Genomic DNA, 22547 nt, shown 5'->3' with positions numbered 1-22547 from the left:
CCTGAGCAGTTCATTTATTTGTTCATTTGTTCACTCATTCTTTCGACAAATATTTATTGAGCACCTACTATGTGCCACTCACTGTCCCTGGACACTCAAGCTCCCTGGTTTCGTGAAGCTTACACTCCAGTGAAGGCTGACAAGTAAGCACTGCAGAGACTCCTAAGTTCTTTGAAGTCAATTATACTGGATGCTGGCGATGTGAGAAGAGAATGGCAGAGTGGAGGGTGGCCACTGCAAGCCAGTAGCTGGGAAGGCGTAAAGACCTGGGGGAAAGCATCCCATGCTGAGGGAGCAGCAGGTGGAAAGTTCTCGATGTGGGAGAGGTCAGCATGGTGAGATAGAGCAAATGAAAGGGGAGAACAGTTCCTGATGATGGGGTCAGATTAGAGGCAGGAGCTAGGTCCCATGGAGCCTTTGTAAGTAGCAGGAAGGAATTTAGGTGTTTACCCCAAGTATGATAGGAAGTTGCTGTTGAGCAGGGGCAGGGGGGGTTATACTGTAAGTGGGAAGGTCTGGTTTGTTTTTTTAAAGTTTATTTATCTTGAGAGAGAGAAAGAGTGTGCACGAGTAAGGGAGGAGCAGACAGAGAGGATCCCAAGCAGGCTTTGCACAGAGCCCAACATGAGGCTCGAACCCACGAACCATGAGATCATGACCTGAGCTGAAACCGAGTTGGATGCTCAACCGAGCAACCCAGGCGCCCCTGGTTTGTATTTTTAAGACTACCCTAGTTGCTGAGTGGAGATTGGTCTGAGAGGGTGAGAGCAAGGGCAGGGAGGAGGAGATGGTTGTACTGGTCCAGGAGAACGAGGTAATGGTGGCTTAGTCCCTGGCCACAGCAGTGGAGGTGGTGAGAGATGGGATTGCTTACATTTCGGAAGTAGAGCAGATCTTGTTTGATGCAGATAGGAATTACTGCGTGTACCTCAAAGTTTGGCTTTGGGGGAGTATGTGCAATTCACAAACTCAAGCCACCACTACCCATCCCTCTTGTCTCGGTCCCCAAAGACCAGCAGGTCTCCTTTCCCTCACCCCGTCCTGGGGTAAAAACTGCCAGGAAAGCGTTCTGCAGCAGACTTCTGCTCACCCAGGCCATGCCCTGCTCCCCACGCCACAACCCCAGGAAGTCTGTAAAGGCCTCACTAGAAAATGACTCCTAGACTTCTTCAAACCTTGAAACCAGCATCCAAACCTTGGCCACTGGCCAGTTTGCAAGTGAGAGATGTCCTGAGACGCCCCGGGAGACACTGACCCTTGCCTTTTAGCCTAGAAGAGAGGCTCCAAAGCCAGCTCCCTGGCGCCAGCCGGGCCAGGGTCAGATCATCAACCCATTCCTTCTTTTCTGACTGGAGGAGGGCTCTGGAAGGGCCAGTGGGGCAAGGCTGAGACCCTGTCTGGCTATGTTTTCAGAAGAAGAAATCAATGGAGCCCCTGCAAGGAGGGAGGGACAGTTTTCCATTACAGCAGCACCTTCTTCCTTCAAAGAGCTTTGTTAGTCTGGTGGTAAGAGACCATTCCTTACTGTCCCCCCAACTCAGTCCCGGGCTTTACTGGCCAGTAACCTCAGGGTCTTGCTAAAGAGTGCACAGAAGAATTTGTGGGCAGCCGTGGCTGACCAGCTCCCATCATAAGCAGCCTGGAAAAATGCTGACACCACAGTGGGTTGATGGGAAAGGGTTTAATTGGAGGTGGCCCTCTCCCTCTCCCAGGGTCCTCTGCCCCCATCAGCTTGTGGCTGGTCTAGAGCCAAGCTACCCTTGGCTTAAAGCAAAGGGGAGTAGATGGGCTGAAGGTGAGTTAAGTATTCTACTCTCCAACTATTGAATCAGATCGCTGAGCAGAAGGGAAATGAGAGACTAACCGTTCATTTTGAAGAGGACAAAACTGAGGGCCAGTGGGGGCAAGAGCAGGGGAGGTGCCTTGCCCTAAGTCACACGGCTGCTTAGCATGAGGGCTGGGACTAGAACCCAAGATTTCAGTCATGCAGGAGGAGGAGCCAGACACGTTTTCCTTCTCACCTGTTGGGTGTCCGTGCAGAAGGGCTCAGGGTGTCTGGCCGGGGAGAGTACAAACCTGAAGGTCCTTTCAGAAAATGGCCTCATGAACTCTGACTCCGCCCAAACTGCCCTTCCCCTGCCAAGAAGGCCTTTTCCTACTGACCTAACTTGTCCCATCCTGAGTCTCAGAGGGCAAGCCTTATTCCGGGACATATCTCTTGACTCCCAGCCCCAGTGCTTGTCCCCTTTTCAGCTTCTGTTCCTTGTACTGAATCCCACACACGCCTAAGCATCCGCTTGGGTTCAAAAGGGGTGTAGCGTCCCCCGGGGACCACTATCTGCCCCTGTATCTCCAGAGTTCAAGACTGAAGTCTGAATCTTCTCATGTTCCTTACCCTGCGCATCAACACTTGGCAAGTAGGTTAGACACACAACAGGACTGAATCCAGTGCTCCAAATCCCTTGGCTAATTGGTCCAGTGATAAACAGACTATCTCCTTATGCATAAGGAAGCCCAGATCTTTGGGAAAGCTAGAAGGGCTTTGCCAAGACCCCACAGTCACATTTTAAGCCTCAGAATGCCCTTATCCAGTGGTATGATGGTAAGTAAACACTAAACAGTTTTTCCTGATGCTAGTGGAAGAGAATAGCCCTGATTTGTAGTGTTTGCCAATTGCCATGATGTAAACACTCCCCACTATGAGTAATAATTTCGAGCCACCAATGTGATGTCACTGAACACCGAGTTGGGAAGAGATACACGGTAGTGCTATATGCTATGTATGTAGTAAATACCATTACATAGTATTCCCACCACATGTAGATGTAAATAACCTCAAGAGCATAGATGAAAGTAACAGGTGGTAAAATAATCAGCAAATGGTTAGTTTTGAGTATTTACTACCTTGGTTTTTATTATAATGTACTCATTGGTAGGTTTAAATAGTTTAATTTTTTAATGGTTATTTAATAAACAGCTCATAAAATTCCTGAAAATTTACCAGTCGGCTCTTGTGAGCCAAAACAGCTGGCTGTCCCAGGAGAAACGGGCTGTCCTTGTCTTTCAGAAGGGCAGCTCCCCAGAGTCTCCATTCTGAGGGGGACGGAACCCCTTCTTTGGCACCCTTGGTGTGGAGTGGGGGTGGGTGAGTGTGTGAGTGTTCTGGTGCCTCTGGTGGCCATAAAACCTGAAACAAATGAGGAGCCCTTTCTCTGGTCACACGCCTTGGTGTAAACACCCACCTCTGGAGGAAAGGAATCCAATCATGGAGGTGAGAGGGTCGGGAAGGACTGGATGAGAAGGACACAGGTTCTCGTCCCCAGGCTCCCCAGGTGCCTCGCCCTGGATCTTAGGCCCATTGCTAGGTTCTTGAACCCATTTCCTCATTTAGAGAGTGGGGTAACTTACCACCTGTGTTGCCCATTATCTGAGGCTCTGGGGCGGGTGGAGAGCAGAAAGGACCAGGGAAGCAGGGAAGCTACAGAAGACTGAGAGGTCAGGCTGTGCAGGCAAGTTCTCCCAGTGTTGTCATTTACAGACTCAGTGACCACGGGCACCTTACTCGGCCTTTTAAATGGCAGTTTTCTCAACTGTAATATGGAGGTCTGAGGTGTGCATAGAAACAGTACCACCCACCTCAGAATGTTGCTGAAGGTCAAATATGGACCTACACAATGCGTTTAGTCCCTCGATAAATACTGGCTTTACTGCCACTGCCTACAGCCAGATCCACGAAATGAGTCCTTCTCTAACGATGAAGTAGGTGTTGTCCGGACGGGTCCATCTTTAGGACAGGACCTCAAGGAACCCTCCCTCGCAGGCCTTGATGATCCTGCCTGCCGCTCCTCCCTCCCTCTCCAGCCAGGGGTATGCTGACAGCTGGGAAGTAGATGGAGAACCCAGAGACCAACTTCTCGTGGTCCCAACACAGAGGGTGCTTTGTAAGATTTTCTAGTGGGATTGGGTTTCTCGACACTTCTTGGTGAGAAGGCATGCAATGGAAGGTTAAACTGGTGGGGAGCAGGCTGAGAGCAAGGAGAAACTTTGGATCAAACAAATCCTCTTCTCCCCTCCAAGCCACCCAAAGGCTCTAACTCCTGAGATTTTTGCAATGTTTCACCCTCCCCGGGGAAGTTACTATTAATGTGTACCACCTATCCCAGGTGTGAGGCCATTTCAGCACAGAGGGCCTCTGGCAGGGATGCCTGGCGTGGTGTGGGGGCCTCTGGAGGCTTCTGACGAGGCCAGGGGGACAAGCAAGGGGGATAAAGTAGCTCCTGAGGAAACAGTGTCTGGCTCACCTTTCACTACGCTTCTTGCCTGCTCACCACCTTTCTCTGACTCCCTCTCGCCTTTGAAAAGAAATCAAAAGTTCTTGGTGTGCCTTGTGAGAACCAATTCTTCAGGGTTCAAATCCCGGCTCTACTGCTTACTAGCTGTGTGGTCTTGGACAAGTCAGTCGACTTCTCTGAATGCTTCAACACTGTTAAGAAAGCAGTCCATACCTCAGATGGCTGTTTGGAGGCTAAAATGGGAAAAAAAAAAAAAAGTACATAAGATGCTTACACAAGACCCGATAATGCGCAGTCAATAAACAGAACAATGAAGACAAATTACTTTATTACCAGCTTACCTCTCCAGATTCATCTCCTGTCACTTCCCAGAATGCACTTATCTACAGAGATTAAATTGCTAGCAGCTTTAGACATTTCGGCCTCCCATGCTTTTGTGTGCTTTTCGGCACCTGGCACATAGTAGGCATTCAAAAATCTGCAAAACAAACATTTACCTAGGATTCTCTTCACACCATTCTTTACCTGGCAAACTCAGTTTAGTGGTCCCTGCTCCAGGTAGGCCACCCTATACCCCCAGGTGGGTGACATTCTCTTCCAAAGCATGCTGTGCACACATGCTTCATGGTACTTACCATGTGCTACCAAAACTGTTTACGTGCCTTTTCTCCCCCTTGGGATCCTTAGCTCTTCTGAAGATCAGGAGCCTGGTTTAAGGCATATTTGGATTCCCGATGCCCAGCACATGGTAAGTGCCAGGCTGGGAACCCCAACCCAAACACCTCCTAGGACCCACTGCCCTTGCCACTAGGTTCAGGCAGAAGTAGGTTTCCAGGAGGTTCGGGCAACAGTCAAACCCCGCTTTTCCTCCCTGGCTGAAAACAGAGGAAACTGGAGAACAGGGAGTTTCTTGAAATTCCTGTTCATCAAATCTCCTCTGTTTCGTGCTTCAGAGAATTGGTATTGTCTCCACCTGAACTTGGTCACCTGGGGCAATAGAGACAGATGACGCTATACCCCATTAGAGAAATGAGGAACTCAGTGACCCAGGAACCCCGGGGTGCAGTGAGGGGGCCTCCACGGACCTAGGTATCAAGGGTTCATGCACAGCGTCCAGCACACAGCCCGCGAGAGTGGTACTCCTCTTTTGCCACTCAGACATTAGTTTAATGAAGGCAGGAATGATGTCCTCCCCCCATCCTTTCTAGAACAGAACTGTCTCTAGATGCTAATATGGCTCCCCTGGGCTTAGTTGGAGGAGCCCAACAGTTTAAAGGGAACTAGGCAGCAACCATCCCACTAGAGTCACTGAGGGGCCAGAATAGCAACCTCTGGCCCAGGGTCAAAGATGGGCACGGGGGCCTGTCTAGCTTATACTGGACTCTTAGACAAGAGTGCTAACTGCAGGTAAACCCAGGGGCTGGGGAAGACAAATGCTGTCAGCATCCTCTGCAGGCCCGTTAGGGAGCGTTCCACTTGGGGAGGCAGGAACTCCCTCCAGGAGGGTTCCAAGATGCACATCATATTGCTTCGCCCACCTACGGGTCACGCAAGGAGAAGTTCTGCTGGGCGGTAGCGTTCCCCTCCCTGGGCAGAGACAGAAGCCTGGTCCTTCCCTTAAGGCAGGGACTTCCTTACATGTGACTCTAAGTTCTAGGTGGATAGTCCTAAGGAGGAGGTAAAATGACAAGTGAAAATGACAAGTGATTCTTTTCTTAGGAAAGAATCACTGGCCCAGGATGGCAGACGCTGGCACACCAGTGGCTCTCCCATGGCCTAGAAATCAGTTCTTAAGTCCCTGCCTGGTAGGCAAGACTTCAAACAAGCCCCCACGATTCCTCAAGATTTCCTCAATCTGTACTGTTGACTTCATCTCAGTCTACCTCCTGTTGTTAACTATTTTACACGGGTGTTTTATCTTCCTGACTGCAACTTAACTTCTAGAGGGCAGAGGTTTTGTCTTAAGTATTTCTTTTGCATTCTCCTCCACATCCAGCACAGTGTTGGGCACAAAGTGGGAGACTCAGTAATACATGCTTTGTGTATCAAATTCCAGGGCCTGTCCACATTTCTATCATATCATCTTTTTCCTAAAGATTTAAAACAATTTTTTTAATGGTTTATTTATTTTTGAGAGAGACAGAGAGAGAGAGACAGAGCATGAGCGGGGATGGGGCCGAGAGAGCAGGAGACACAGAATCTGAAGCAGGTTCCAGGCTCTGAGCTGTCAGCACAGAGGTCAAACGTGGCTCACACCCACGAACAGCACAGCACCATCATGACCTGAACTGAAGTCGGACATTCAACCGACTGAGCCACCCAGGTGCCCCCAAGATTTTTATTATTTTTAAGTGATCTCTACATCCAATGCGGGGTTCGAACTCACAAACCTGAGATCAAGAGTCACGCTCCACCGGCTGAGCCCACCAGACATCCCCCTATCACATCATTAAAAGATCTCACGGAGTGCTTGCCTTCTTTCAAATGTCATTTCAGCTTCCGGGTATGTGAGAAAACTTGTTTCTGCTTTTTTTTGTGTCTGATTCTAACCTGCTTGCGGAACTTTACAAAGTATTCCAAACATCAGAAATATACCCTTGGCAGAGAGAGGGTTTAGGGAAAACTCCTTAGGACAAAGTGTGGCCTCAGCAGAAGCATTACCCAGCCTGCCCTTGGTCCCGTGGTCTCTGCTCGGGCCAGGGGCCTGTCCTCAACCGCTCCGTGACTTCTCTCGGTCCCTGTGTGGACCAGGGAAAAATGCAGCTAGGAATCTTGCAGGATGAGCCTTGAAGTATGAGGAAGGGGAACAACAACAACAACAAAAACCCAAAGTGCTGCAAGAAAAAAAAGAACAGTCGCGTTTTTGGGATCGATTTTATTTGGGCTTCTCACAGTGGTTAGAGCCACTCTGTCTTCAGAACAATCACAGCACAGGAAATGCGTCACCGAGACTGCCCAGAAAAGTCTGACCAGCTGAATCTTATTGCTTAAAATACACATATTCACAAGAACTGACAAATGGTGATGTGCCTCACACAGGAATGTGTTAGCATTTGCAAATCTTCTGACTGTAGCACCAAACCCTCGACCAGACCAACCCCTTCCTTCTTGTTCACCTGGAAAACCAGATTCAGTCAAATCTCCCTGGCCCCCTGACTAGTCCTTCAGCTCCCTATTTCCACCTCTCTCCTGGCAGGGGAGCCCCCCCCCCCTTGGCAGGGGCCGGACTGTGACCCCTGGAATCAAGCCCGGCTCCGGCAGCTCCATTTTCTTCTTCTCATGCCTTTAGGGCAGGACGTTGCAGTGACCCCAACAGTTAACACGCAGGCCAGTTCCCCACTCCCAACTGGGGAAGGAAACTTGAGAGGGCTAGGCTTCATCCATTTGATCAGTTAACTGAAGAAGGATTCATTCTGGTGAATCCTTCAGTGAGTTGTTTGGGATTTTATTTAAAAAACAACAACAACAACAACAACAACAACGGTGGAAGGAAAGGCATCTGAGGGCTGCTGACACACTCCCACCCATTCCTGCCACACACGGGCTTGCTTGCACGACACTGGACCTCGGCAGAGAGAGGTAAGCCCTTTGGCTCTGTGGTGTCTCCCAAACTCTCCTGACAATTCCGGGCACAGGGCTGACGTCTGGGCCACAGCTAGTCCAAGCTTGTCACTGAAGATCCAATCAAGCTTCTGTCTGAAGTTCCGCCTTCGCCTTCTGTGCCGAGTGGTTTTGAACACCCCCTGGGGGCTGACACCTAGGGCCAGGAGGCGCCAAGGGGGACAGACAGGTTCAGAGCACGTTTCCATTTACAGGGAACAGAACACAGGCCTCCGAGTGTCCACGGAGCGATGTGCAAATTGCAGTGATGGGTAGAGGAAAGCCTCTACTTCGAGCACAGTTGTCTCTGGCAGACGCGGGGCTGGGGGGGGGGGGGGGGGAGGCCTGCCATTGACAATGCTGCTGGATACACCCGAGTACACAGTCAGACGTTTGTTCAGTAAACAGTAAATGTGTAAAATAAATTACCTTGAGAGCGCCATTTCTGCTCCGAACATGTGGTTGACGTGAGCACAATGGCTGCCATTCAAAGTATATTCACAGGAAAACAGGGCTGGGGGCTCACACACAATGGACAGACACACAAAGGTTATCCAAAAAGTCATTGTACACAGACTTCACTTTGTTCAACATGGATTTTGGTTTTGTGGACTCCAAACGCAGACACTTGTTCACCTCACAGACTTGGATTTGTCTATTTTTGTACAAATATATATATATATATATATATATATATATATATATATATATTTCCTTTCTTACTGCAATGTCAATGCCTAATGTGAATATCATCGTTCGAGAGAGGGGGAAAGAACCAAACTCTTCATATGAACAGCACTGGACAGGGAATGTTAGTTTTAGCTGTTTGCTTTTTCCATTCAGGTTATTCCTATCAAAGCTCAACTACAGTAATAAGGATCCTGCAGGCCTTCTGGACCACTGCCTTCACCCTCCTACCGGGGCCACTTAGGCTCTTTACATAGGCTACAAAAATAGTTACCCCACTCAAAAAGGGGGCTGGGGAAGGACTGGGAAGGGCATGAAAACCACAGATAACCAAGGCATTTCTTTTTTCCGAGTGGTCAGTTTAAAAAAAACAAAAACAAAAAAAACCCCAGAAGAACGTATTCAGAATCAAGAGAAAATACTGTGTAAAAGCCAGGCTATGGGACCACTCTTTCTGAGGACCCACAGCCTCATTTGTTCATAGAGAACAGCGAGACATGAAGGCCTGCGGACTGTGTGTTTGGGTGGGGGAGGACCCTGGTCACCCGTAGGCACAGAGCAAAGGATAGAGATGCGGAGAGTTGCACCCAGATCCACTGCCACGGCTTAGGGCCTCCTGCGGTTCCACAGAAGTTCAAGATAGCCCCAAGCCTGCCCAGGAAGCATCTCCTCCTGGCTCAAAGGCAGCCAGGCTCTTTAAAGGTCAACTTGGGATAGAGCCACAGACTTCCCTTTTTTGGCCTGCCCCCACTGATAAAGTTCTTGTTTTCAGCTCTGTTGTTGTTTAAAGAGAAACCAAAAAGAAGGTGATGTGATGTTCCACACTGAACCAGTCTTGTGGCCAGCCAAAACCTGCTGGGAAGGGCCCCTCAAGGATGCCCAGTGGTACACTGACCTGATCACCTGGAATCTGAGAGCAGCAAGCCCCCCACCAACCTACCACACAACTGCCTATCAGCTCTCCTCTTCCCCCAGGACGAGCCCAGTTCTGGCTCTGCAGACATTGGCAGCGAGGGGTGACAATCCCTGGGCCTCTGCGGCCTTCCTTATTCACCCAGGGCTGAGACCTGCCACCTCTCCCAGGCTGAGACACAGCAAAGTTCTCTTAAATGAACACCAGAGCATAAATCCACTCCACCACCAAAGTCACCTCAGGGCACAGTCTCAGCCCCCTCCTTGGGGCTTCTGAAACACACATCTCTCTGACCCAAGCAGGTACTGAGATATGACTTGAAAAGAGAAAAGGGGGGACAGGGTGGGATATGAGGAATGAGTCACAGAACGAACCAACCTCTCAGCCCTCCACAACGCTGTGCTCCTGTGGGCAGAGAGGCATCCACACCCCCAGCTGCAGCTGGAGACGTAGGAAAATGCAGGAGCGAGGGGCGGGGGGCAAAGAACGGAAGTGGCTGTACCACTTTTTCTGAAAGTCACTTAATGCTTCTGTCATGATGCTCCCCCCTACCCTGGTTGCTGTGCCAAGTTCTCAGGCCACAGACAGGGCCTGCTCTAGCTGGGGGAGCTGCTGCTCTGCGAGTTTGGGGAGTCCTGCTCATTGATGGTGTTCAGCAGCAGGCACGCGGGCGGCCGTGGCAGGTGGGGGTGCCCGGGCTCTCGGGCCTGCTCCTCGGAGGGCTGGCAGAGCCCTTCCTCCTCGTCGCCGGGGGGCCGCACGTGGCAGCTGTCACAGAAGTCCAGGGGCCCATCCAGAGCGTCATCAATGAGCGTGTTGAACTCTTTGAGGTCATCGTCATGGTGGCCCCGGTTGCACACACACACCTCAATGCCCGAGTCACCCGTGAAGCGGCGATGTCGGCCGGGAGTCTTGTCTTTGCTATCGGGGAGGGCGCTGCCTTGCTCGGAGCTGTGATCTCTCAGCAGCTCCTCTTTACAGTCGGAATCTTTGTCCAGGAAGGCCCCAGGGTCCAGCTCCCCCAGGCCGGCCACAGAGCCACTGGGCTCCATCCCAGGGGCTTTGGTGGCTGCTGTGCTGGCTGGCACGTCGGAGGGCTCAGGGTCAGCGATGCTCGGGGGTCTCGTGCTGCTTCTGCTGGGCCCCGACAAGGGGCTGCTCTGCGCCCCCTGGGGGCCCCTGGTGGGATCGGCGCCCGGGGGGCTGCCGCCTGTGGGGCCACACTGCGCAGGCAGCTGCTGCTGCTGCTGTAGCTGGAAGGCACTGTACGGTGGGGGAGGAGTCGGAGGTCGGTTCACCACTTCCTCATAAGGAGGTAGTAAATAGTTTGGCAAAAACCCTAAAATGGGGAGGCAGGGAGGAGAAATTACCGCACTGGCAATTGTTGTAGGACAGACTGCAAAGCTTGCACTAAACATATGCCTCTTCCCCATCCCCACCCCCCATACCCGTGAAGTGACAGCTACAGCTCCTGCTTGTGGGCAGGGCAGGGGGATGGGACAACTGTGCAGAGGAGGAGGGACAGACTGGGAGTGACCTAATCTAGCTTCTTGAAATCTGAGAGCCCCTAAAGCTGCTTCATAGGCAAGACTTCTGCCTGTCTGCAGTTAAGGCAGAGGGTTAGGCAAGTGTGGTGGATGGCCAAGAGATCGTTCCTGCCAGGAACAGATCTGTTTCCACATGCCCCCAAGTCTCATGTTTCTTGCTCAGACTGTGTCCTCCATCTATGTCCCATAAGGCCTCAGGGTCAGGGACCCTAATTTAAGACTTCTTGACAACGTTTTTTCCCCCCTCCCCACCCCACCACCCTTCCAGATGCATATGATGTAAAGGGCCCTTTTTTCTGGGAGGGTAGAAATCTGTGTTGTCCCTCAATCTAGTGTGGCTGGAGGTGGTCTGGAGAGACAAACCAAGCCTCATCCTGACTCAGATCAGGAGCGGGTGGGTTACCAGCGAAGGGGGAGGGTCCTGCCAACCAAGGCTTATTATCTTTCGAATGTGCTGAATGTCTCAAGGCACAGATGGTCTGGTTATAACAATAACTGCTAGCATTTACTGAGCACTTACTATATGCCGGGCACTGTGCTAAGCACTTAATGCTTCCGGATGTGTAATTCCACACCTGTGGCCACTTTCTTTTATAGAACACACTGTAGAATGGCTCTGGACAAGCTGGGCCTCCAATGACCCTTTGAGAGGTCATGTGTGAAGAACCTCCCCCTGGGGAAGTCACGTGAGTGTCCTTCAGTGAGTCACCACGTTTCTTGGTTCTCAGGAAGTCCCAGTGTCACCACCACAACCCCCCCCACCCCCCCGCCCCAGCCACCATCTGCCTCTTTTATGGCAGCCTTGGCTCAGGCATATCACAGGGCAGTTAGCAAAATGGAAGGATTTCAGGCCACAGGAATCTAAACCTTGATTTACTCACATCATACATCCTCTGACCATCTGCCTTAAAAAAATAATTTGCTAAAGGATCCAAAACCTGGTCAGAACCTGGCCGGTGTGGATTTGGACCGGACCAGCGGCTTCACATGCTCCTCTGTGCCGAAGGGGAGTGCCCCTCATTCCCACAGCTGCAAGACTCTGTGCTGTGCTGGGTAAGAGGGCCCACTGGGGCCCACAGTCTGTGTGTCCTCCCTGGGGGGGAGGGGGGGGGTTGGCGGCTTTTCGTGTACGTACTGAAATAAAATGGCAGCGCTGAGTAATTGTGGGCCTCTCGGTAGGCGATCAGGTTGATTTCATGCTGCCGCTGCTGGGCCTGAAGGCGATGCTTGGCTCGGCGGTGGTGGCACACACAGCAGCAGCTCAGGATGATGATGATGGTCCACACCAGCCAGAACCCTGGGGATGGGGAGGAAGGCAGAGAGGCACACGCAGCACGTGAACAGCAGCCAGAGGGGCAGCTTTCTGAGTGGGGGGGGGGGGGGGGGGGGGGGTTCCCCAGACAGTGCCCACCTGGTCGAGGCTGGCACTGTCGGGCCTCACCGAGTGAATTCGTATTTGGAACCTGTGTTCAATTTTCACACGTGCTTGTGCCAGAGTGAAAGATGGGGTGGGAGAGGGTGACAGACACCTGTCTGGCACCGCTGGGCCTACGTGTTAGGTTTGGTGGGCATGAAATACGCTCACCTTTTAGGACAGCACACTCCTCCTCTTTTTGTCCCGGACACAAATGCTTCGGCCCTTCTTATTACGCATCTCCCACCCCCACCTCCAAGCCCTGCTCAGTACCGTACGGCCAGTCCACAGCCTCACTTCCTGCTGCTATATGAGACTACTCACCAAAAGCAAAGAGCCCCTCAAAATCCCAGCGGATTAGCAACTGCAAAGGGCCTTGGAGGGGCTGCCTGATAAGAGAATTCTTAGGATTCTCTTGATATCACCAAAAAGATCACGGGCTTTTTCTCTTCCACGCACACTGGTGTAATACAAGTCACTAAAGTTATACTTGGAAAAATTCTAATCGCCTCAGGTCCATCTCTTCCCTAGAGAGTGTAAATGACTTCCTCTGCTCTTGATATAATCCAGTACAATTCCATCCCCTACAGTTGCAAATAACACCCCCACCTCCCTTTGGCCTGTGATTACATTAGGCTCAGGGCCATTAGCAGCCTCCCCTTCTCCAGGCCGATTATTTCTTCTTGTTTCCCACTGTGTTCTGTTGGGTCAGACTCAGAGAATCTTTGCAAACCCCAATATAAGACCCCTCTCCAATCTTCAAATGTATGCAGAAAATCCTTGAGCAATTTTGTTAAAAAAAAAAAAAGAAAAATACACACACACACACACACACACACACACACACACGGAGGGGAAGAGACTGGAAGGAAAAACACAAAAATAGTGACTTATTTTTAAGTGGTAGGATTAGGAGAAATTTCAATTTTGCCCTTAAAATTATAAACCTGGAAACAAAGTAAATTAAACTTAAAAATGTCTGTGACCAATTTTATATTTTTGCTGTCCTTTCTTTAAAAAATTAAGAGGGGAAGATGCCTGGCTGGTTCAGTAAGTGGAGCATAGACCTCTTTTGGGTCGTGAATTCAAGCCTCACATTCGGAGGAGAAATTACTTAAAAAATAATAATAATAAATTTCTAGATAGGTTTTTAAGTTCTTCTGGTAATGTATTCACACAATGAAATGACATAAATCATTTAACAATATTCATAGAATCGTACTTTTGACATATAGAGATGTTTCTAACATTAAGCGAAAAAACCAGGGCACCTAGGTGGCTCAGTCGGTTAAGTGCCTCTTGATTTCAGCTCTGGTCATGATCTCAGTTTGTGGGTTTGAGTCCCACAGCAGGATCTGTGCTGGCAGTGCAGAGCCTGCATGGGATTCTCTCCCTCATTCTCTCTCTGTTCCTCCCCCACTTGTACGCGTGTGTGCTCTCTCTCAAAATAAATAAATAAACATTAAAAAAAAAAAAGAAAGAAAAGCAAAATACAAAACAGCATAAAATACGATCCTGGGGCACCTGGGTGGCTCAGTCAGTTAGGCATACAACCCTTGATCTCAGCTCAGGTCACGATCTCATGGTTTGTGAATTTGAGCCCCTCTGTGATGTTCAGCACAGAGCCTCCTTGGTATTCTCTCTCTCCCTCTCTCAAAAAATAAATAAATAGGGGCGCCTGGGTGGCTCGGTCGGTTAAGCATCCGACTTCGGCTCAGGTCATGATCTCGCGGTCCGTGGGTTCAAGCCCCGCGTTGGGCTCTGTGCTGACCGCTCAGAGCCTGGAGCCTGTTTCAGATTCTGTGTCTCCCTCTCTCCCTGACCCTCCCCTGTTCATGCTCTGTCTCTCTCTGTCTCAAAAATAAATAAACGTTAAAAAAAATTAAAAATAATAATAATAAATGAATAAACATTAAAAAAAAAAAAAAAAAGCGAAGCCACCTTTGACCTGGATGACAGGACAGTAGATTTTCTGGTATTAGATCTCCTGTTTTTTGCTTATCTGCATTTCAAATTTCTCTAAGGTGAACATGTAGTTCTTAAAAATAAAAAGGATATATATAGTTCTCAATAAAAAATTTATCTGAGGAACAATTGTAAGGTGAGTTGTTACTAAGAACAGATTACTGTTCATTTGTTCTCTACACCTGATTAATTTCAATTTTTTCTATTACAAATGCTACCTGTATTTTTGATTACCTGCTTTGTGATGATAAATTTGTGTTTAGAACTTAAGCATTTTCACATGAATCTCTTACCAGAATGAGTTAAGATTATTAAGAAAAAAAAGGTGGGGCGTTGGGGGGTGGGGTACGCCTGGGTGGTTCAGTCGGTTAAGTGTCTGACTTCAGCTCAGGTTATGATCTCACGGTTTGTGAGTTCCAGACCCCACATCAGGCTCTGTGCTGACAGCTCAGAACCTGGACCCTGCTTCAGATTCTGTGTCTCCCTCTCTCTCTACCCCTCCACCACTCATGCTCTGTCTCTCTCTCTCTCAAAAATAAACAAACATCTAAGAAAAAAATTTTTTAAGAATAAAAATAACTTAAAATAAATTCTAAAAAAAAGCCCTGGGATTCCTGGCTGGCTCATTCGGTAGACTGTGTGATCTCAGGGTTGTGAGTTTGAGCCCCGTGCTGGATACAGAGCTTACTTAAAAAAAAAAAAAAAAAAAAAAAAGCCCCCTGTCCCCCAAACAAACTTGTATGTGAATAAACCTGCTTTTATTCCCCATTTGTACCAGAATACAATATTCCAAAAGATCGCACTGACATTTAGGGTGTGGCTTCTGGCAATGGCTCTTTCTGTCCCCCAGGGGTGTCCCTGCTGAATCTTCTCACAAAGCCACCACAGTGAAACGGGACAGTGGTACAGCAGCCTGGCCCTGGCAGGCGGGCAACACCATTGTATGTATGACACCTAATTGCTTTCAGCACATGTCAGTGTTCAATGGAACCTTCTCCTGAGGCCTCCCAACCAGAGAACAGGCGGAGGACAATGGGCTGAGGATTTTTTCCCTTTATCCCATTGGCAAACAGAAAAACCCCATTTCTTTTTTTTTTTTTAAACGTTTATTTATTTTTTAGAGACAGAGAGAGACAGAGAAAGACAGAGCATGAGCTGGGGAGAGGGGCAGAGAGAGGGAGACACAGAATCTGAAGCAGGCTCCAGGCTCTGAGCTGTCAGCACAGAGCCTGATGCGGGGCTGGAACCCACTAACCATGAGATCATGACCTGAGCCGAAGTTGGACGCTTAACCAACTGAGCCACCCAGGCACCCCTACCATTTTTTTTTTAATGTTTATTTATTTTTGAGAGAGATAGAGACAGAATGCGAGTGGGTTGGGGCAGAGAGAGAGGGAGACACAGAATCTGAAGCAGGTTCGAGGCTCTGAGCTATGAGCACAGAGCCCAATGTGGGGCTCAAACTCACAAACAGTACGATCATGACCTGAGCCGAAGTTGGACACTCAACAGAGCCACCCAGGCACCCTGAAAAACCCCATTCCTAAGCAGAGAACATACACATACGGTGAAGTCAAGAAGTCTCCTTTGTGGTCTTTCCCAGACTCGCTAATGACCTTTGCTTAATTTCACTTATATTTTTCTCTCCTGCTGCTGGTTGACTGAGGACTGGATAAACACCATCACAAGAGCCCTCAGAAATGGTGCTGAGGCCAGAGAAGAGCTCTGGGAGGGAAGTGGTTCCCTGATGCTGTCCCGTAACATCCTCAGCCCCTGCCATCTGCATCTGTGACCCTTTTCAGGGCTGGGGGTTGGTGGCACAAAAAAGTATAGTGCATTCTGCTGAAGAGTCTGGTTTCCAAATGCATTTTAGAGTCCAGTCTAAGAGTTTCTGGGCTAACCACTTGTCCATATTACCTATATTTCTCTCACCTGCCCAGCATAGTCTCACAATCCTTTATATTTCTTGGTATACCTTTAACGTACATTCTCTCATTAGATAATTAGCATCTAACTCAACTAGTTTTTACCTCCCAAGGCATTTTTTTCAGTAGTTTCTTACCTAAAAGGTAAACCAACTTTTAACCTTTATGCTGCAATATAAATGATCCAGGGACAGTATTTCTCATTTTATAGACTATATAAGAAACATGATTTTATTTTTCAATGTTTTGTTTTTTGTTTTTCTTTTTAAAAAATACTTATGTATTTTTATTTTGAGAGAGAGAGGGCAACAGGGAGAGGGAGAGAGAGAGAATCCCAAGCAGGCCCCACGCTGTCAGCCCAGAGCCCCACTCCGGGCTTGATCTCATGAACCACCAAGATCACGACCTGAGCCAAAACCAAGACCCAGATGCTTAACCAACTGAGTTACCCAGGCGCCCCAATGTTCATCAGATTCTTAAGGGAATCCTTCATCCAGAAAAAGTCAAGACTGAGATCCACCAAACTAGGAGTATAACAGAAAAACAGATTTTTTTTTTTTTTTTAAGGAAAAATTAGGCAGGGCAGGAGACTAGGGGAAGAAATGAGACAACTAGAACACACACCCTTAGCAAAACTGCCTTAGTCATATCTAAGAGAGCACCAGACAACTCATGCGTCCATTGAAATTCCACCACCCTACTTCTTTTCATATAGAATAACAGGTAGAAAAAGTCTCCCTACCAGGTACCAGTTGTGTGATGTTATATTTATGTTACAAGTCTCAAAATGAGTTCTAATTTGTTCATTTCTTTTTTTTAAGTTTTTATTTATTTAGGTAATCTCTACACCCAACATGGAGATTGAACTCACCACCCCAACATCAAGAGTTGCACACTCTTTCAACTGAGCCAGCCAGACACCCCTCTTCAGTTCTACTACAGTATGACAAAAGATTATGTGTGTGGGTCAAAACGGAGGGAAATCTAACTTGGAAGCAGAATGCGACTAGTGGCAAGATGGTGTGTTAGCACAGGTCCAGAAAAGACCCTTAATGAGCTGGTCCCAATGGTGGGGTTAATGTGGGAAGGCAAAAGGCATTCTCGTCTGGCCCTCACAAAATGGACTCTCTTGGGAGTCACTGGAGTCAAAGTAGTGTCCCACCAAGTTTAAAAGGGAGAATATCCAGACTGGTCCCTCCGGAGTTGTACAAACTTTTGATCTTTTTGCTAGATTTCACAAACAAGGAAGAAAGTTTACAAAAGAAAAACCTAATGAAAGAGACACACAGAGAAAGACAGAAGCATGCCCTCCTTTCCAAACACACATCTACCCAGAGACTACATTCCCCAATGACAACTTTGAAAGCTGTGATCTCATGGTGGGGAGCATTTGTCATGCTAAGCAAAACAGAAAACAAGTTTTGAAAAACAATCACAGTTCAATGTAGGAACTGAGTCATGTGCCCCAGAGTTCACTATAAACTTGGGAAAACACCACTCCCCAACGGGGCAGGAAATTCCTCATTAGGAAGCCAAAGCATACTGTAAATTAGCTCTCCTTCTACGTCATAGGATGGTGGGTGACCTCCCTGGCCCCTTAAAGCTCTCAGCAGGAGCTCCTGCCACTGCCTCTGTGGAAAAGGCCTGAATTAGGGAACAGAAGACCTCAGAAGACTTACAAGTTCATCTGAAAGACTGGACAAGCTTCCTATAAGCATGACTGCAGTTATAGAAGGGAAGAGGCAGTGACCTGGATTCAAATCACAGCTCACAAAACTACTTCCTAGCTTTGTGACCTTGGTAATTTTGTTTTCACTTCCTTCACCTGTAAAATGGGAGAATAACAGTTTCTACCTTACCGGTCACTGTGAGGAATAAACAAGTTGATATATGGAGAGTCCTCAGAACCATGCTTGGCATATAATAAGTTCTCTAGATTGTTACTACTATTCTTGTTACAGGTATGACCACCTATGGGAAGGGTTTTCTTTCCATTCCTCTTTTATTCCCCCCAAAAAATACTCCATAAAAAAGCAACAGTGGAACAAGTCCAAAGTCTGCTTCTAGGTTCTGTTCTTGGCTACATTCATTGGAAAGCTGGCCCAAGTACTACTGATGAACCTACTTTTGTCCAGAAGCCTGGACCTCTAGGAGCAGGGGTCCAATCGGGGCTTAGAAGAAGGCCCACCTTCCCACTCTCCACCCTGCTAAGGGTGGCAAATGCCATGGGCCTTCCTTACAAGCAGCCCAACAATGGACATCTTAAGATAACTAAAAAGGAAAATTTAACAGGTGGAAAACAAGCGGGGCAGTCTTAAACAGAATTTCATGTCACCTCAGAGGGATTCCACTGCCCAGAAACACTCTCCTCTCCCTAACTAAGGCCCAAACAAGGGAAAACTGATACCCGGGTGAAGGTCCCTCAAATTATCTCAGGAGCAGAAATTCCCAGCTCTGACCTCTCCCTGGACAATGTAGCTTGGTGAGTGGGAAAGAGCCCTAGCATGAGAATCAGGAGATCCAGGTTCAGGATATTTAGACTTGAGCATGTTGGTGGCCTCTCTCACCTTTGGTTTTCCTCTTTGCTCTACTTGTGCCATGAAGGGCATCCTCAGGTGGAAATTAAACACGCACATTCCGGACCTTCCACGACCTGGGCCCATCACCTTCTAGTCTGGCTCATAGTTCTGGAAGGGGGTGGCTTTGGAGTGAGGCACACTGACCCTACCAGTCATCTGCATCCAAATGAACAGTTACTTAACGCCCCTGGGTCAGGACACATGGGGATGATATGCGTACCTAGCAGGGTTGCTCTTGGGGTGAAAGGAGATGATGTGATTGAAGACCTTACCGGTGCCTCATATGTAGCAGAGCTCTGTGCACATTAGCTCACTTCCTGCTCCTTCTCAGACAAGCCCCACAGGCCCAGGGGAAGGGTGAACAACATCACGTGTACAATGTTCTTTCCCATGGGGTCCTGGCCTATGCTGTTCCTCTGCCTGCAAAGCCACTGTACCCTTCTTCATGTTCATGTGTTTAATTTTTTTTTTTTTAATTTAAAAAAAAATTTATTTTATTTTTGAGAGAGAGAGAGAGAGAGAGAGAGCGTGAGGAGGGAGGGGCAGAGACAGAGATGGAGACACAGAATCTAAACAGCCTCTAGGCTTTGAGCTGTCAGCACAGAGCCCAATGCAGGGCTCAAACCCATGAACTGTGACATCATGACCTGAGCTGAAGTCAGACGCGTAACCGACTAAGCCCCCCAGGGGCCCCTATGTTCTTCATGAGTTTAAATCCTATCCACCCTTTAGGGTGCACTTCAAATCCCACTTCTTCCACGAAGGCTGCCTGAATCTTGGCTAGCCAAAGCAAACTCTCCTGAACATTCACAGTGGTCCTACCACATACATTCCACTCTCAGTGTTACTAGTGGGGAGCTGTGTCTTATCTCCTCTCTCTGCTAGGAGATTCCCTGTTGACAGCAAGGATTATGTACGACTCCCCACAGTTTCTAACACAGAAGAGGTCAGAGCATCAAGTAGGAGTTTGTTAGGACCACAAATTCTCAAGTCCATCTCAGACCTACTGAATAAAAAACTGGGAGCAGGGCCGAGAGCTCTGTGTTTTAATAAGCCCTCCAGGAAATTTGGATGCTTGCCAAATTTTGAGAACCACTGGAGTAAGGGTTTACTGAATGAATAAATGACTGAATAATGAATTAAAGTACAAGTGCCATAAAAATGCATGGGGTAACAATAATGATGATGACCAGCCCTTATAGCCTTAGTGCTAAAACAGGACCTTCGCTTCCCATTTGATGCAGGCCCAGTAATAACTACTGGCTTAGGTTACAACTGAAAGGGAGAAAGGGTCCTGATGAAGCCTAAGGTCTGTATGTGCGCGTGTGTGTGTGTGTGTGTGTGTGTGTGCGTGTGCACGCACGACACTCTTCGGCACACAGGAAAATTCAGCTCAGTAGAGATGAAAGGGTTGGTGGAAATGGCATTTTTCCCTTTTTTCCCTGAGGCCTTCCCTGTAGGCAACTGTGGTTAAAGAGGTACTCGGTCTGACAGAAATTCTGCCTAGGATTTCCTGGCTGAGACTTTTTTTCCTTCCAAAGGAAAGAGACAAAAAGAATAACCCAAAGCCCATTCTTTTTGCATTTCGGACAAAGTTTAGAGGCAATCAGAAGGAAAGGGGTTCAAAATGACCAAAAAGCAGGGGGTTTTTTTTGTTGGTGGTGGTGTTTTTTTTTTTTTTAGAGAGAGAGACAGCGCACGAGCAGGTGAGAGGGGCAGAGGGAGAATGGGAAGGGGGACAATCTTAAGCAGGCTCCACACTTAACACAGAGCCCAACTCGAAGCTCGATCCCACAACCCTGGGATCATGACCTGAGCCAAAACCAAGAGTCGGATGTTCAACCGAGCAACCCAGGCACCCCAAAAATGCAGCTTTGGTAAGAATTGAAGGGGCTCATTCCAACACTCAACTTCCCTCTATACACACATCAGGCAGAGGCCAGGACCCGATAAGGAAGAAAACCAAAGAATTCTGAGGGAGGCAGAATACTCACTGGGCACCTCCTGACTAAGAAGTCACTTTTGGGCACTGATGAGGACAGTTTTGCTTTTATAACCTCCATCCCTCCAGAACTCAGAAAGCGTGGACCAACTCATATAGTGGTGAGTCTTTTCTCCCTATCTGGACTCTGGTCTCTAGCCTCCTCCTTTCCCCCCCGCTGACCATAACTGGAGATAATCAGCCATTTAGCAGCTCCTCCTCTGGCTTTCTTTAAGCCCTTGGGATGAGGTGCCTGGTTCCCAGGCTGCCTCCCTGTCATCTGGGTCTCCCTGTCCCCGCTGCCCGCCACCCCCCCCCACCCCCTCTCCCCCCCCCCCCCCCCCCCCCCGCCGACCCTGACGACAGTGACCCAATTCTGGTGGCTACGGAGCCTGCTCCGCCAAGGTCCCAGGAGGCTCTGTCAGTCTGAGACGAGGCCATCAGCAAGCCCATGCCTCTCCACAACCGATGCTGCCTGGGCCAGGCCCCGGAAAAACAAACTGCAGTTCTGTGGCTTTTTGGCAGCCCAGCTTCGACTTTTGTTTTAACAAGGGGTGGGAGGGAGAATTTGAACCCTGTGGTTATCTACATTTTAAAACATTTAAACACAGTCTGTTCACCTGCTTGGCACTTTGTGTCCTCTACTAAGTCCCTCGGCCCCACCCCTTCTAAAATAGCAACAGTTCTGGGCCCTCCTTTGCTGTTGCTTATATTCATGGACGAATGGTGGGGACATCCTGAGCCCTGTCGTCTCCTTGGGAAGGAAGTATGCATTTGACCGCCCCTGGGATTCCTCAGAAAGGACAAGCCAGTCCTCAGTCCTTGAAAGGGAAGTATAAGGGTGAGGAGAGGTCCTGTTTGAAGGAACCACTCCCACTGGCTACAAAATACGTTTACATTTAGAGGGAGAGACTGACCAGCCAAGAATCTAATTTCCTTTCCATACTAAACAATAGCACTTGTAGCTGCTTTCTGACCACATCACTGATGTGGAGGGAGTGGGGAGATCAGACAGAGGAAGGGGAGAAAGGACAGGGTGACACTGGCAGCAAAGGCATAGTTTGAGAAACCAGCCCAGTTTGTTTCCAAACAGAAGGAGTGACAGGAGCTTAGAACTATCTGGGGAAACAGTCTACTGTTTCTCCTCTCTACAGACAGTTGTGAGAACTGGTACAGTGCCGGTCACCTGGGGACCCTGCCCTAAGGACTCTCCTGTCCTCCCAATTCGTTGTCCAGCATCCTGTAGGGTCTCATCCAAGCTTTGAGAAGATTGGAATACAAAGTGTGTTAGTGAACTCCTCGAACCTGGCTCGCTCCCTGAAGATCACGGTGATGTCGCCACTCTTGGGCAAGCCTGAAAGGTGCAAGTTCATGGCCTCAAACAAACCAGTGGCAAGAAGAGGATTGTCTGCACATGGCAATTAGCTGAGAGTTAACAGGGGAGGTACACTGGAGAAGCAAGCCTCCAGACACTTCAGCTTGAGAAATGGGAAAGAAACAAAGGGGCTAAACCTCTAGACTCCCTCACCCTGAGAGGGCTCCATGGGCAGGGACCTAGGAAAGGTGATCCCTTTGACAGGGACCCTCAGAAACAGAGGCAGCTCCTTGATGCACTATGAGGAATCCTGGAAGTCCTTAAGGCTG

At 48.8% G+C, this 22547-nt stretch overlaps 1 protein-coding gene across 4 annotated transcripts in view; it reads right to left on the bottom strand.

Annotated features, from left to right (window-relative positions):
* Positions 1 to 7150: 7150 nt before the first annotated feature.
* Positions 7151 to 22547, bottom strand: part of WBP1L (WW domain binding protein 1 like) — a 60872-nt gene continuing 45475 nt past the window's right edge. For all 4 annotated transcript variants that reach the window (XM_047825921.1, XM_047825922.1, XM_047825924.1 and 1 more), the window contains exons 3-4: positions 12175 to 12336; positions 7151 to 10831 (exon numbers count right to left, since the gene is read on the bottom strand). In XM_047825921.1, coding sequence (XP_047681877.1) covers positions 10089 to 10831; positions 12175 to 12336 — 905 coding nt within the window. In that variant the 3' untranslated portion in view covers positions 7151 to 10088. The remainder of the gene's footprint in view (positions 10832 to 12174; positions 12337 to 22547) is intronic.

This window comes from Prionailurus viverrinus, chromosome D2 (genome assembly GCF_022837055.1).
Source record: "Prionailurus viverrinus isolate Anna chromosome D2, UM_Priviv_1.0, whole genome shotgun sequence".
NCBI lineage: Eukaryota > Metazoa > Chordata > Mammalia > Carnivora > Felidae > Prionailurus > Prionailurus viverrinus.
Note: the sequence above shows the minus strand (reverse complement) of the source record. Positions and strands in the feature narration are given on the sequence as shown.